At 40.2% G+C, this 13,927-nt stretch overlaps 1 protein-coding gene across 1 annotated transcript in view; it reads right to left on the bottom strand.

Annotated features, from left to right (window-relative positions):
* Mthfd1 (methylenetetrahydrofolate dehydrogenase, cyclohydrolase and formyltetrahydrofolate synthetase 1) overlaps positions 1 to 13,927 on the bottom strand; it is a 67,882-nt gene that overhangs the window by 17,459 nt on the left and 36,496 nt on the right. Inside the window, exons 9-17 of the mRNA XM_027929697.2 lie at positions 12,204 to 12,331; positions 11,686 to 11,783; positions 11,327 to 11,500; positions 9,691 to 9,827; positions 8,124 to 8,170; positions 7,393 to 7,500; positions 7,202 to 7,276; positions 4,210 to 4,312; positions 423 to 499 (exon numbers count right to left, since the gene is read on the bottom strand). Of these exons, the coding sequence (XP_027785498.2) occupies positions 423 to 499; positions 4,210 to 4,312; positions 7,202 to 7,276; positions 7,393 to 7,500; positions 8,124 to 8,170; positions 9,691 to 9,827; positions 11,327 to 11,500; positions 11,686 to 11,783; positions 12,204 to 12,331 (947 nt within the window). The remainder of the gene's footprint in view (positions 1 to 422; positions 500 to 4,209; positions 4,313 to 7,201; positions 7,277 to 7,392; positions 7,501 to 8,123; positions 8,171 to 9,690; positions 9,828 to 11,326; positions 11,501 to 11,685; positions 11,784 to 12,203; positions 12,332 to 13,927) is intronic.

The raw sequence follows: 13,927 nt of genomic DNA on the forward strand, positions 1-13,927 counted from the left end.
AATTTTTAAAATAAATGTTCTAGAATGACCAGGAAGCTATTGTTTTATCCCTGTGAAGGCATCTTGGAATTGTGTTTATGGTTTCCCCAAACAAGGGACAACACAGTCACTTTTATGGAGAGACATTTTGTCAAATGACCACAAAAGAGGAGGAATTTTAACCAATTTATATACAAGGATATTCACTTGGGCCTCTCCACCTCCAGGAAAAAATGCTGGGGGAAAACCACACAGGTGACACATGGGATTTATTGCAAAAGCTGTCAGGAGTGCTCAATATCACACCTACTCACTTCCATTTTAAAAGGGAGAAGGCAGAACAACACCTGGCAGTATCAGTCGTACAGGGAGGATGGAGGAGGATAAAGCAGCAAGATCTAGTTCACACAAGCTAATTTACTTGGGAAGGAACAAATAGTTACCATCCGTGTGTGCCCTTTCTCTGTTGGAGCCTGTCCAATGGTGATCTTCCTCAGGAATCTGTCATTAGTGTCCAACACTATAATGGAAAGGGAAGGCACAGAATGGTGTTTAGTAAAAGGACCTGCTTAAGGGAGCAGCAGAGCTTTGATGGCAAAGTTAGAGTATGAGTTAAGAAATAATATTCACATACCAGAAATGTACAGGAATTATTTTTAAATCAAGTGAAAGTGGAGTGGCTGTTTTTATTTCATCTAGAGAATTCAAACAACTAATTAGAAATCTGGAATCTATTTTTTTTTGTTTTTTTTAACCAGGGATTGAACCCAGAGGTGCTTAACCATTGAGCCACATCCCTAGCCTATTTTATTTTTTATCTTGAGATAAGGACTCACTAAGTTGCTCAGTCTGGCATGGAACTTGTGATCCTCCTGCCTCAGGCTTCCAAGCCACTGGGATTCCAGGCGTGCACCACTGTGCCCAGCTGGAATCTATTTTTAAGCAAATTCTATATTAGCATATATATATATATGCTAATATATATATTTTAAGAGTGCACTCTTTAAAATGGTTGAGGTTTGTGTTGCTCTGTGGAGGAACTTGTTAACCTTATTCCATTCTAAGAAACAAGAGACAAAGACTCACAGCAAATGCCAATGCCGTTTGAAAACATGCCAGGTAAAAGGCTTGGTCTTTCCTTTAGCACATTCTATTCAAATGACAGAATATACATCTAATTATATAACCTTGGAAAACTCGGCACAGGCCACCCAGCTATATATAATCCTACCTCCTAGTACTATGGTAGTGCCTCCCTAACTTTGGCTTTTTTATGCATAATATAGGAAGAGTACATTTGATGTGTGTCCTACATTCCTGGCACAAAGCTCCATTCCTGGCACAAAGCTCCGAGAGCCTTTAGAATTTTAAGGGTGATAGGAGTGTCTTGTTATTCATAAAAAATCCCTTTTAGTCACATGAGTTTATTCTAATAAGGTGACAGTCCCCTAGAGAGCAGAAGGAGGGTCCTGGTCACCAGAAAGATCAAATGATTGGAAGTTTGAAAATTCCAGCCCCATCCACCAACCCCAAGAAGAGGATTAGGGGAGAGAGATCAAGGTCTATGAAAAACTCTTGAATAATAAGATTTGATGAGTTTGCAGGCTGGGGAACACATTAAGGTGCTAGGAAGGTGATGTATCCTGCCTATCTTCCATCTGACTATTTTTAAAAAATTTTTTTGTATTTATACATGGACACAATATCTTTATTTTATTTATTTATTTTTTTAATATTTATTTTTAAGTTTTTCGGCGGACACAACATCTTTGTTTGTATGTGGTGCTGAGGATCGAACCCAGGCCGCACGCATGCCAGGCGAGCACACTACCGTTTGAGCCACATCCCCAGCCCTTATTTTGTTTATTTATTTTTATGTGGTGCTGAGGATCGAACCCAGTACCTCACATGTGCAAGGCAAGTGCTCTGCCACTGAGCCAAAACCCCAGCCCTCCATTAGACTAGTCTTTTTTTTTTAAATACTTATTTTGTTTTTAGCTATAGTTGGTCACAATACCTTTCTTTTTATTTATTTATTTGTGGTGCTGAGGATCGAACCCAGGGCCTCACACGCACTAGGCGAGTGCTCTAGTGCTGAGCCACAATCCCAGCCCCAGACTATTCTTGAGTTATATCTTTTATAATAAACTGGCAAGCAGGGAATGGTGGCATAGGCCTATAATCCCAGTGATTTAGGAGGCTGAGGAGGAGGATCACAAGTTAGAGGCCAGACTAGGCAATTTAGCAAGGTCCTGTCTCAAAATGATTTTTAAAATACAAAGTGCTAGGGGTATAGCTCAATGATAGAGTTTCCTGGGGCAGAGTGCCCTGGGGTTCAATCCCTAGTACTGAAATACTACACACACACACACACACACACAAACAGATAAACATAAATAGTGTATCCCTGAGTCCTTAATTGGATTTAACAAATGATCAAACTTAAGGAGGAGGTCATGAGAGCCTCCAATTTACAGCCAGGTGACATTTTGGGCTTGAGATTGAAGTATGCAGTAGGGAGGGCAGATTGAGAGATGGACCCTTAATTTACTACTAGGATCTACTTCAGACTGTGTCAGATGGGGTTAAATTGGGAGATACCCAGTCAGTATCCACTGGAAAACTGAACTGAATTGTTCTGGGAGGGAAAAACAAAACCTCCAGACATCTGGTGTCAGAAGGAAAGTACTGAGAGCAGTGTGGGCACACAGGAGAATAAGAGGTGCCACTTCTGCATGAAATGCCAAGCACGCCAACAGCAAAGCCCAAAACGGACAACCACCAAGCCAAAGCGGAACCCAGTTCATACGTAAAAGGAGTCAAAGAGGAGAAGCATTTATATTCTTCCAATTTTGAGGACTAAACACAGGGCCTATGCATATGAGGTAGGAGCACTACCACTGAAGACCCAAGGAAAAGTATTTTTAAGGAACTCGGTAATGGGAATTAGTTTGTATAAGAACTACAATAGGGCTGGGGTTGTGGCTCAGTGGTAGAGCGCTCACCGTGCATGTGGAAAACACTGGGTTTGATCCTCAGCACCACATACAAATAAAATAAAGGTATGCGTCCATCTACAACTAAAAAAATATTTTAAAAAAACAAACTATAATAATGTTTGGAGCATGTACTTAGCATACACAAGGCTTTGGGTTCAATCTCACCAAAAAAGACTAATGACTTAAACACCAAAAGCAGTGTAATCTGCCGTACTCAGGAGACACACAGCCTTACTCAGTAAGTGCACAAAACAATGTGTTGTTGGAGTTACACCTTACTTTTCAAAATATATACTATCCAGTTCCTTATAACTAATTTTTCTGTATCAAATAGCTAGTTAAATTTGTGATCCATTTTTTGTCTGTCAAGAATAGACACAAAGCAAAAGAAAAGTAAATGAGATATTAAATTTTCAAAATGGATCTTTAGTTTATTCCTGGTAAAACATTATACCATCTATTTAAAACTGCTGAAGCAAAGGCAGACCTACCAGTGTGGTTTTAGATATTAAAGCGTGTCATGTTAAAAACACCATTAACAGTTTCCATGCCAATAAAAATCACAAAAACAGCCAATATATTGCCCTTTAGCTGTATTCTGCATGATGATGAGAATTTCTTCTCAGCAGTAATATAAAATAGATGGATGCACTCTTGGTACAAAATAAAATTGTAAGCCATGCTAATTGTGCGTGGAGAAAAGCAACATATGGTGGTGGAGCCGGGCAACTCACTAGCTAAATTCCTAAGTATTTAAACCCTGGAGGCTATCTAATTTGCTACAAAAGAATCCAATAAAATGAAGTAAAAATGATTAGGCAAGCTGAAGAGCTACAAGAAAAATCAACTCACTGATGCCAGACAAGAGTTCTAGAATAAAGGGCACACATGATTCAAGAAATGATTAAACATAATTTCTCTACTTCATGACACCAAAACTTTTTGCATAAAATGGAACTTTAAAAACGTTATTTTTGGTTTATGCATGAACATCCTTGAAACCACCCTCATTTCAATCAACACTGAATAGATAGCAAAATGTTCTCCCCATCCAGCCAAGGGGGTTTGATGGCAGCTGATAAGAGGGGGTGGCAAGAAAAATAATGTCACCATCTTGGTCATGCCTTAACCATGAAAATACCAACCCAGGAGCTTCTGGACTTCACATTTTCACAACTCTCCTGGAGGGCATGGGGCGAGCAGTATAACCAAACACCTTGGGCTTTAGTACCTCTTTGCCAAGTTATGGTTTCCGGATCAATATCCAGTCTTGCAAATCTGTTTATCTCTTCATCTGTTAGTGTGGCAGGGTCAGTCTTTTCAATGCCTAGTCTCTGAAGAGGTAGAAAATTGAAACATAAGACAAAACAAACATCATAATTTAAAAAAAATGAATCCTTTTCTTGAGATTGGGTCCCCTTGTAGGAAAAGCAAATCATCTTAAATTCAGAAGAGAATATGATGATGCCTGAGGCTACACCTAGAGGTTATTTCTTCCTTACACATGCACAAATATTGACAGGTTGGTCCCTATGACTGAGTACTAGAGGCATTTCCCTCAACTTAGCTCTGAAAAAGCATAGACCAAGAAGTGTTGTAAGACACTTCCTGATTCACCAAGCCCAAATATACTGAAAGGAAAGAAAAGCAATATACAAAGATTTTTTGTATCTTTCTTTCTTTTCTTCTTTTGGTGCTGGAGTTCAGACCCCAGGGTCTCATGCATCTAGGCAAATGCTCTACCAGTGAAATCTACTCCAAGCATTTTTTTTTTTTTGGATACTGGGGATTTTAGCCAGATATCCTTTACCACTGAGCTACATCCCCAGCCTTCTTTATTTTGGGACAAAGGGCCTTGCTAATCTGCTGAGGCTAGCATCAAACTTTGCAATCCTCCTTTCTCAGCCTCCCCCATTGCACCACTGAGAGCTGCCTTTTCTTTTTTTTTTCATGTTATGGATTGAACCCAAGGACTCATGCATACCAAGCATATGCTCTATCACTGTGACAAAGATTTTTAATCAGACAACCAAGAAGCCCAATTCAAATGGAAATTTTAGGGGATGAGGAGGCAGCTTAGTGGTAGAGTGCTTACCTAGCATATGTAAGAACTTGAATTCTATCACCAGTACCAAATAAATAAATAAAATTTCAGAAAGGACAGAAATGAATATCAATAAAAAATCAACATAACTTTTACATACTTTTAATGTAGTGTTGTACTTTTGTTAACTTCTCATCGTTCCCAAAGACACAAAAAGGGTTTTTATTTTTCTCCTCCCAACAGTGTCTACACAGGTCACATCTTCCAATTCATGGTAGTTCAGAGTGGGCCCCAGCAAGATCTGCTCTGCCTCGCAGTTTCTTTCTTGTGTTATGAGGACCTGCTTTGAAACCTCAGATTGTTTGCAGAGCTGGCCACTCATTGGCTTGTCAGAGAGCCCCACAAAACCTAGAACATGACATTGCTCACTAAAGCTAGCAAAACCCTTGGTCATCCTGTTCAGAATCTGCTGTTGACAATCTACTCTTCAGCAAGCGCCCAGGGCAGACTATACAACACAGAATGCCAGGACAGAGGGACAAGAGGCCTAGGCCTAGTTCTATCCCTGCCAAGAGGTACTGTCACCTTCTGCATGTCTCTTGGCTTAAGAGCCTTTCCCCTCCTCACCTCTGATAGAAATTTCTATTAGCAAAGGTAAAATCAGAAGTCGACTGATTATGAGTGGAGTAACAGCTGAGCTACCTGATGGACAGCACTGCAGGGTGGGGTACAAAAGCAAAATAAGCTATTGAATGCGAGACTGCGTCATGGTTGGTTGTTCTCAATGGTCCACCAAAAAATGCACATGTATTAATAGTGACAGAGTTGTAAAGCAAGTACAGCAACATGTGAACAATTAAGGCATCTGGTACAGGAGAGCTCTGTGGACTATTCTTGCAGCATCAAAATATAAAGAAGCCAAGAATTAAAAGTAAAGTGAGTAGAAGTGTTGTTGGTAATAAGCACCCAAAATGTATTAAATGCTTATATGTACCATGTTATCTAAAGAGCATATATATAAAATTTATCTTCCTTACTTCTTCAATAAAAGAATACATGAGTTTACTTATTTATTTTTAATTTTTGGTACTGGAGATTGAACCCAGAGGAGCTTTAACTCTGAGTCACATCCCCAGTCCTTTTTTGCTTTTTATTTTGAGATGGGGGCTCACTAAGTTGCTGAGCTTGCCCTTGATTTTCAATCCTCCTGCCTCAGCCTCCTGAACAGCAGGGATTGCAGGAGTGTGTCATCACGCCCAACATGAATTCATTTTTTAACTTTACAGTCCTTTCATGGTCACACCCTGCCTTGTCTCATGACTCTTGGCACTACTGATGTGTCCTCCATCACTACAGTTTGTCTTACTGAGAATGTCATGTAAATGGAACCACACATATTCCTTTAAGACTGGCTTCTTTCACTCGGCACAATGTCTTTAAGATTCACCCAAGTTGTTGTGTATACCAATAACTCATTTCTTCTTATTGTGATTCACCCAAGTTGTTGTGTGTACCAATAATTCATTTCTTTTTATTGTATAGATGTACCACAGTTTGTTTATCTATTCATCCTTTGAAAGACAGAATATTCTCAGGTTTTGGAGATTATTAATGGAGCCACTAAAGACACTCATACACAGGTTTTTGTGTGAACACAAGTTTTCATTTCTTTTGGGAAAAAAAACCTAGAAGTGTGGTATAGTATATGCTTATTAACTATATATTTGTTATAATTTCTAATAATATTTCAAAGTAACTACTCCTTTAACTATTTGATAGTCCTCTATCTATGCAAGGCAACAAGGCAAGTACAGATAAGTAAACTGCAAGGCAAGTTTTATAACAATTTTGCTTTAAGGTCCCAAGGCTGGGAAAGGCAGGGAATCAAACTACAATGTTACTGCAATGGCATCTTGACTCTTTTCCATGCTAGAAAGGGAGCATCAGTTTTCTTCTTAGCTGAGGGCAGGTTGTCAGTGCTCTCTTTGTTCCAGGACTAACTATTTATAATTTATAAATAAATGAGAAATAACCTCGACCACCAATCCTTGCCACCCATATCATGACGACAGGACTATGATTGTTGACGTAACTTGACACAAAATAAGATATTTTAAGGAGAGTTTTATATCCTTATCACCAAATTTTAGACAATATCACAAAGAGGGGAAAAACTTACCCGTAACCTTCGAATTTGAATGTCAGAGAATTTTCTTACTCCATTTACCGACGGTACCAAACGATTAAAGAGAGCCTTAAAGAAAAGGAGGGAAAGGGCTTTTAGGTCAGAGGAACCCCTTTGCCTTGCTACCCAAAGGGCCAACATTAATCTGGGTGCTTCAGCCCTTTCAAAAGCCCCTGGCACCCTACCTTGTCTGTCTGGGTCAGCTCATGGAATATCCGAGCATCGATGGCCGCAGCAACGAGGTTATTAGCTGCGGTGATGGCATGGATGTCACCGGTGAGGTGGAGATTAAACTACAACAGAATAGAAGCCACATTGGTCTCCAAGCTGCTCTGTCTTTCCAGCTTTCATTCTACTGCAACCAGTCAACCTCCATTTTAACGTCAGGGGAATACCAAGGTCAGCAGTTAGTGGAGAACGGCCAATGGCGGGAGCTCCTAGAAAATGAGTGACTGGCTGTCTTCAAGAGTAACTCCTCCCACACACAGTACAATTTTCTCTTAACAGCACAGAGATCATAAATGAAACACCATTGGAACCAACAGCAACACAGACTGCTGAGGACATACTCAGATCCCTTAACCAAAGAGCAAGAAGGAGCACACTGAGGCAGTACCAACTGCATTTCCTCTCCTGTTCCCATTCCTGTTGTTAGTAGCCTGAATTCACTGTGTCCTGGTGCTTCTCAAAATCATGCTCCATTTGATCACTTGCTTATGAACTGAAAGCCAGACTTTGGAACCAAAATGTCACAAGTTTATGAATTAAGACGATTCTTCCATTTGCATTGCTTCTACTAGGAAACAAGTCATTTGTCCACTAACAGTGCTATTTTTTAGGAAAAAAACCCTTTAATCTCTGGAGGTATAAAGATATAAAAAAGGGTCTGATTCAGCCAAATCCCAGATTACCTTACCTCTTCCATAGGAATGACCTGGGAGTAGCCACCTCCTGCAGCGCCACCTAGGGGAGAGTAAAGGTTGGGGGCTCGTGTTAAAAAACGCTTCTCCATGACTTGGAATCCAAAAAAAAAAAAAAAAAGGATTTTGTAACTAAGCATATTATTTGTTTATTTTTAATAATCATTTGGACAGATTTGATCAAGTATTTTCTAATTTTCTTTTACCACAGTAAAATACTTGATCATGTTCATGCTGAATAGTCTCTCAATTGAAATCTGAGTCTAAATGACAAAATCACGAACACATACATATATACCTAGTCATTATCTTTAGAAATAGGTTCCCTGTGATTCCTAACACATTAAAAGACTCAGCTGACAGTTACATAAAGGCAAGCCTGTTTAATTTCCTCCTCTCATAAAGCTACTCTGGCTTTCAAAATAGGAATTTCTAAAGTATTCACACCTAACACAGAGACTCTAATCCTTCCTGAAGTAGACATATATTAGAAAACAGCTTAACTGCTAGAGTTATGCTGGCCCATTTGGATTATTAACACAAGGCCAGTCAAAAACATCCAGGTTACCACATCATTAGTGAGATAAATGTCAACTTGGAGTATAGATTTTATTTTTGTGAGGCAGAGACCATGCAATGAGGCAATAAAAGGAAAATGAGAATAGTGGGTTCACTAAATAGAACAAGGAGAAAGGCTCCTTGCAAAGTGGAAAGGGGACTGTTAAGACAAGCTTGAAAGCAGAACTAAGTCAAAACACATTCATAAAACAGGTAGAAGGGCAGAGGTGTGCCTGGTGTCGACATTTGCAGTAATTACTGAAACAAGAAGAATGGATACCCTGTCACCAAGCAAATGAGAAAGGTGACTTGAACCTATTATAATTAGTAAAATAATTTTAATTAGAAGAGCAGGTCTACACTATTGCAGCAATCAAACTCTGAAAGATGATTACTAATGTCGTGTTCTCATCCAATCAGAAGAAGCATCTGTTAAAGGTAGTTTAGAGCTTGAAATATACATGGGAAGCTGCTCTGGTCCTTAATAACGGCGCCTCTGACCAAGTTATTGCTAAAATTCTGTTGCTGCTATTATAAAATGGTGATAACACTATGTCATGTAGAACTATAAAATGAAATAATATGCATAGAAATAATATGCTATGCACAATAGCTGACAAAAAAGCATTCAGTAAAAGTAGGCTTTTCTTATTTCCAACAAGACATCTCTAGAGTCTGTCTGTCTCAGACTTGTCAGCATGAATCAATAGCTAGGATAATTTTATTGTTACTGAGACGGTAGACTATTAGGGTCAAATAAAAGCACCTCTAGCTACATATTACCAATCCCAAAGAATCCCTGTGCAATGTCCAATAGCGACAGGAGCTGGGGTGATCCAAGGAGAGCCTTCACTAAATGCACTTCTTTGGAGGACTTGAACACCAGGTGTTCCTAGTGTCTAAATGAGGTGAAGACCTCAGACACATTCAGGAGTCAAGTGGGTCCGAGAGGAGTGAAGGAGAGGTAGGTGCCCTCTGGCCACCTTGGCCTTGCCCCATAAGTACCTTTTATTCCAAAGGTGGGCCCTTGGGAAGGCTGTCGCACACACGCAAACACATTCTGATAAAGATGGGCGCCAAGGGCCTGCACCAGACCGATCGTGGTTGTGCTTTTTCCTTCTCCCAGGGGTGTTGGAGTGATTCTTCAAGATTAAAGCAAAAGAGGAAAAGATTCATTCATAGAATTATTTATCTTTCACTAAGTCAGACCTAACAGACACTAGAGAATGACTCTAACTCTAAATAAGGACAAAAGCCCTGAAAGTGATCTTTTCTAAAATTCTTAGCTGTAATTTCCAAAAAGCTTTAAAAAAAAAAAAAGAAAGAAAGAAAAGCTCTAATTGTAAGAAGCAAATATTCTTGACACTTGATCTTATAGACAGATGCTATAATTTTACTTTCTTTAATTTCTTCCTTTGGGGCTGGAAATGTGGCTCAGGTAGAGCACTTGCCTAGCATGTACAAGGTCTTGGGTTACATCCTTGGAATTGAAAAAATAAACCTAGCTAGCATGGTGGCACATGCCTATAATCCCAGCAATTTGGGAGGCTAAGGTAGGAGGATCACCAATTTCGAGATCAGCATCAGCAACTTAGAGAGACCCTGTCTCAAGATAAAAAGGGCTTGGGATATAGCTCAGTGGCAGCACATCCCTATGTTGAACTCCCAGTACTGTTAACAACAACAACAAAAACTAGCTTTAAATATAACTTCACCCAGCATTAAAAAATGACTGCTCAGTGTGAGGATGTGGGGAAAAGTTTCACTCCTACATTGCTGGTGGGACTGCAACGTGGTGTAACCACTCTGGAAAGCAGTATGGAGATTCCTTAGAAAATTTGGCATGGAACCACTATTTGACCCAGTTATCCCACACCTCGGATTATAATACTCAAAGAACTTAAAATTAGCACACTACAGTGATGCAGCCACATCAATGTGTATAGCAGCTCAGTTCACAATAGCCAAGGTATGCCCTTCAACAGATGAATGGAAATAAGCCAGTCCCCAAAAACCAAAGGTTGAATGTTCTCTCTGACATGTGGATGTTAACCCATAACAAGGGAAGGTAGAGAGGGGATGTATAGAAGTTCATTGGATCAGACAAAGGGGAATGAAGGGAAGGAAGTGGGGATGGGAATAGGAAAGACAGTAGAATGAATCAGACATAACTTTCCTAAGCTCATATATGAATACACGACCAGTGTAACTCCACATCATGTTCAACCACAAGAATGGGATGAAAATTATAATGGGTTGCACACCATGTATGTGTAATATATCAAAATATACCCCACTGTCATGTATATCTAAAAACAACAAATAAATTGAAAAGACAGAGAACTTCCAAAAAAAAGGACTGCTCAGGAGATATATTGAATTAATGAATTAGGGGTTTAATTTTAAAAATCATACTCTTCTCTCTACAAGATGGAAAACTAATTTTCTCATCTCTGAAAGACTTCTACTCTTCCCTACTTCAAGAGGTTGCTATAAGGATCAAATAAGATCAGGTGTGTGTGAAAACGCCAAGGCAAAATTAAAGGCACCTCCACACATGCATGCCACATGCAAATGCAAGCCCTGGTAATAGTCAAGATGGCTCTGAAGACTCGAGGGGCAACACAAAGCAACACGGTACCCAGTCACCACCACGTATTTCCCATCAGGCTGGTGCTTCAGGCGTTCCAGTGCTGAGAGCAGGACTTTGGCCTTTGTTTCACCATATAGTTCAACCTCTTCAGAAAGCAGGCCAATTTCCCGAGCCAGGATACCAATGGGTTTTGGTTTGCAAGATCGTGATATATCAATGTCACTTTAAAAACACAGAAGATAGGCATCAGTCTTTATTCAGTGAATTTAATCCTAAACTGGTAATGGCATTACAACCCCCACCCCAACTGATGGTACTTTTCTTGGGAGTGTTCATGTGCCCATGGTATCCATCAGCTTGAGCCCAGCAATCCATAACATTCGAGATCAGGAAAATTTCATTTTTACCTTGGAACAGGTGTCTTGAGGTTAAGGGTGTTATACTGAAGTGTCCACTTCCCTGGCTTAAATTTCTCCAGGAAACGCTTTGCACTCTCTACTGTGCTCTAGGCAAAATGACATAAATGAAACTTAGAAGAGGTGATTATTTTAACCCCCGTGTCAGTTCCAAACATCAGGGCCCTCCAGTTCAATCCCAAAATGAGCTGATTCATAATCCTCCTAGGAATGTGCTTTGATTCTAGGTGAGTCCACGTGTGCCTGACATGCTCTGGGGCTGCTTGCCTCCCCCCAGACCAGCTACTATGTGTCATAAAGAGCAAGCAAACCAAAACAGATGGAGCCAAGTCAGCCTGTCTGTGCTTTTCTGTTTCTGGAGAGAATTACATTCCAAAGGAAATAAGAATTATGCCATTTCTTCTGTTAATGTGACTGATACTATTTCTCCGTTCTTCCATTTCTTTTTTGGGAGAGAAAAGCAGTGTTGACTCTTCAGAACAATCACAGAAACTTTCACTCATCAATACCTGCATCAGCATAGCCACTGTCATGGGCCCGACGCCGCCAGGGACAGGCGTGATGAAGCTTGCACGCTCCTTGGCCTCGTTGTATGCCACATCACCCACAACTTTCCTCCCATTGGGTTTTTTATCATCTGGTTGAGTGGGAATAAATCAAAGCAGAGTCTCAGAATCGAAAGCTAAGTTTATCTCCAAGCTAAGTGACCAATTATGACTGTTCCAAAAACTAAGGCAAATTTTACGGTGTATAACCCCATGAGGCTCAAGTGTCTAATTAAAAGCCACAGGATAGAGTTGCAGTGTGGCTTGGTGGCAGCATGCTTGCCTAGGATGCACGAGGCCCGGGTTCCATCACCAGCTCCACTGTAGGGTGACAGGTGTCTCCTATTTCCTAGGAAGATCATATTACCAGCAAAAATTCACAAGACAACTAAGTAGTTTTTCAGAACCTGGAGAATCCTTTTGTAGTCCCTCAGGTGGCAAATAAAACACTGTTTTTTATTCTTAAAACCAACTACCCAGTATATAATGAGAACCTTTCAAAATGTTAATTTGCCAAGGCCTACAAAGGAATTTTTTTGGGTGCAAAAAACTCCAACTATGTCACAGCTGCCAGATACCGTTTCTACAGCAACTGTCAGCGTTTTGTAAGCTCTATGCGTGAGCTGGAGGAACAATTCAACATCCAATTCCAAAGACGAGCAGTTACTTAAATGTATGCTGAAGGCAAAGAATATAATTACACTTCCCTTAAATGGATACAAGAACAACTACAAATCTTACCAGCAAAGAATAGCTGTTCAAGAGAACAAAACCCAATGATGCATCATTGCTCACTCACACAAAGAACATCCTACACTTGGCTTGGTGCACTTCCGGGAGGGGCTGGGGCACAGGCCTAGACCTTGAAGCAATGAGGCTGCCAAAGCAGGATCTGGTAGAATCTTAGCCTCATACCACTTCTCCTTCAGCAGATCTTCACAGCTGAGAGAGGAAGCTTTCAGATGAGGCCAAAAAAGCCAGAACTATGCTCTAGGATAAACCCTTTAACTGTTTGTCCTCCACTCTGCGGTGCCCATGTTCCTTGAAAGTGCAAAGATGCAAAGAAGAAACATCACTACCTATCTCACAAGCTTGATGAGAACCAAACAAGAAAGTGCAAATTCTCTGTGTTGTTTGTGTGTGTGTGGCAGTGATACTAGGGATTAAACCAGGTGGCCGCTATCACTCAGCTACAACCCCAGCCCTTTCACCCCCCACACACATATTTTTGATACAGAGCCTCACCAACTTGTTGAGGCTAGCCTTAAACTTGCAATTCTCCTGGCTCAGCCTCCCAAGGAGGTAGAATTATAGGTGTGTACCACCATGCCTAGTGAAAGTGCACATCCTTGAAACTAAAAACGTGTTCTCTAAACATTAAGGTTCTTCTTCCCAACCTAGATATGTACTAAAGGAAGCTGGTGAACACAACTCCTTGGAGTAGTTTCTGGTTTCTAGAAGATTATGAAGCAGCAAACTATGGTAGAACATTTCCCCTCATAACCCCTGAAATCGTTTCAAAATGCCAAGGAAATGCAGTTATAGGTTTCAACAATCTAACACTGATATTAGCCTAAAATGCTCCTTTCATTTCTATTTATTAGTCATCTTAGTTTTTGTATTTTAGTTTTGAACAATGTGCTCAGGGGAAAAAGTGACCACTTCTGAGCCTAAGTATACAGCTTCAG

This window comes from Marmota flaviventris, chromosome 2 (assembly GCF_047511675.1).
Source record: "Marmota flaviventris isolate mMarFla1 chromosome 2, mMarFla1.hap1, whole genome shotgun sequence".
Lineage (NCBI taxonomy): Eukaryota > Metazoa > Chordata > Mammalia > Rodentia > Sciuridae > Marmota > Marmota flaviventris.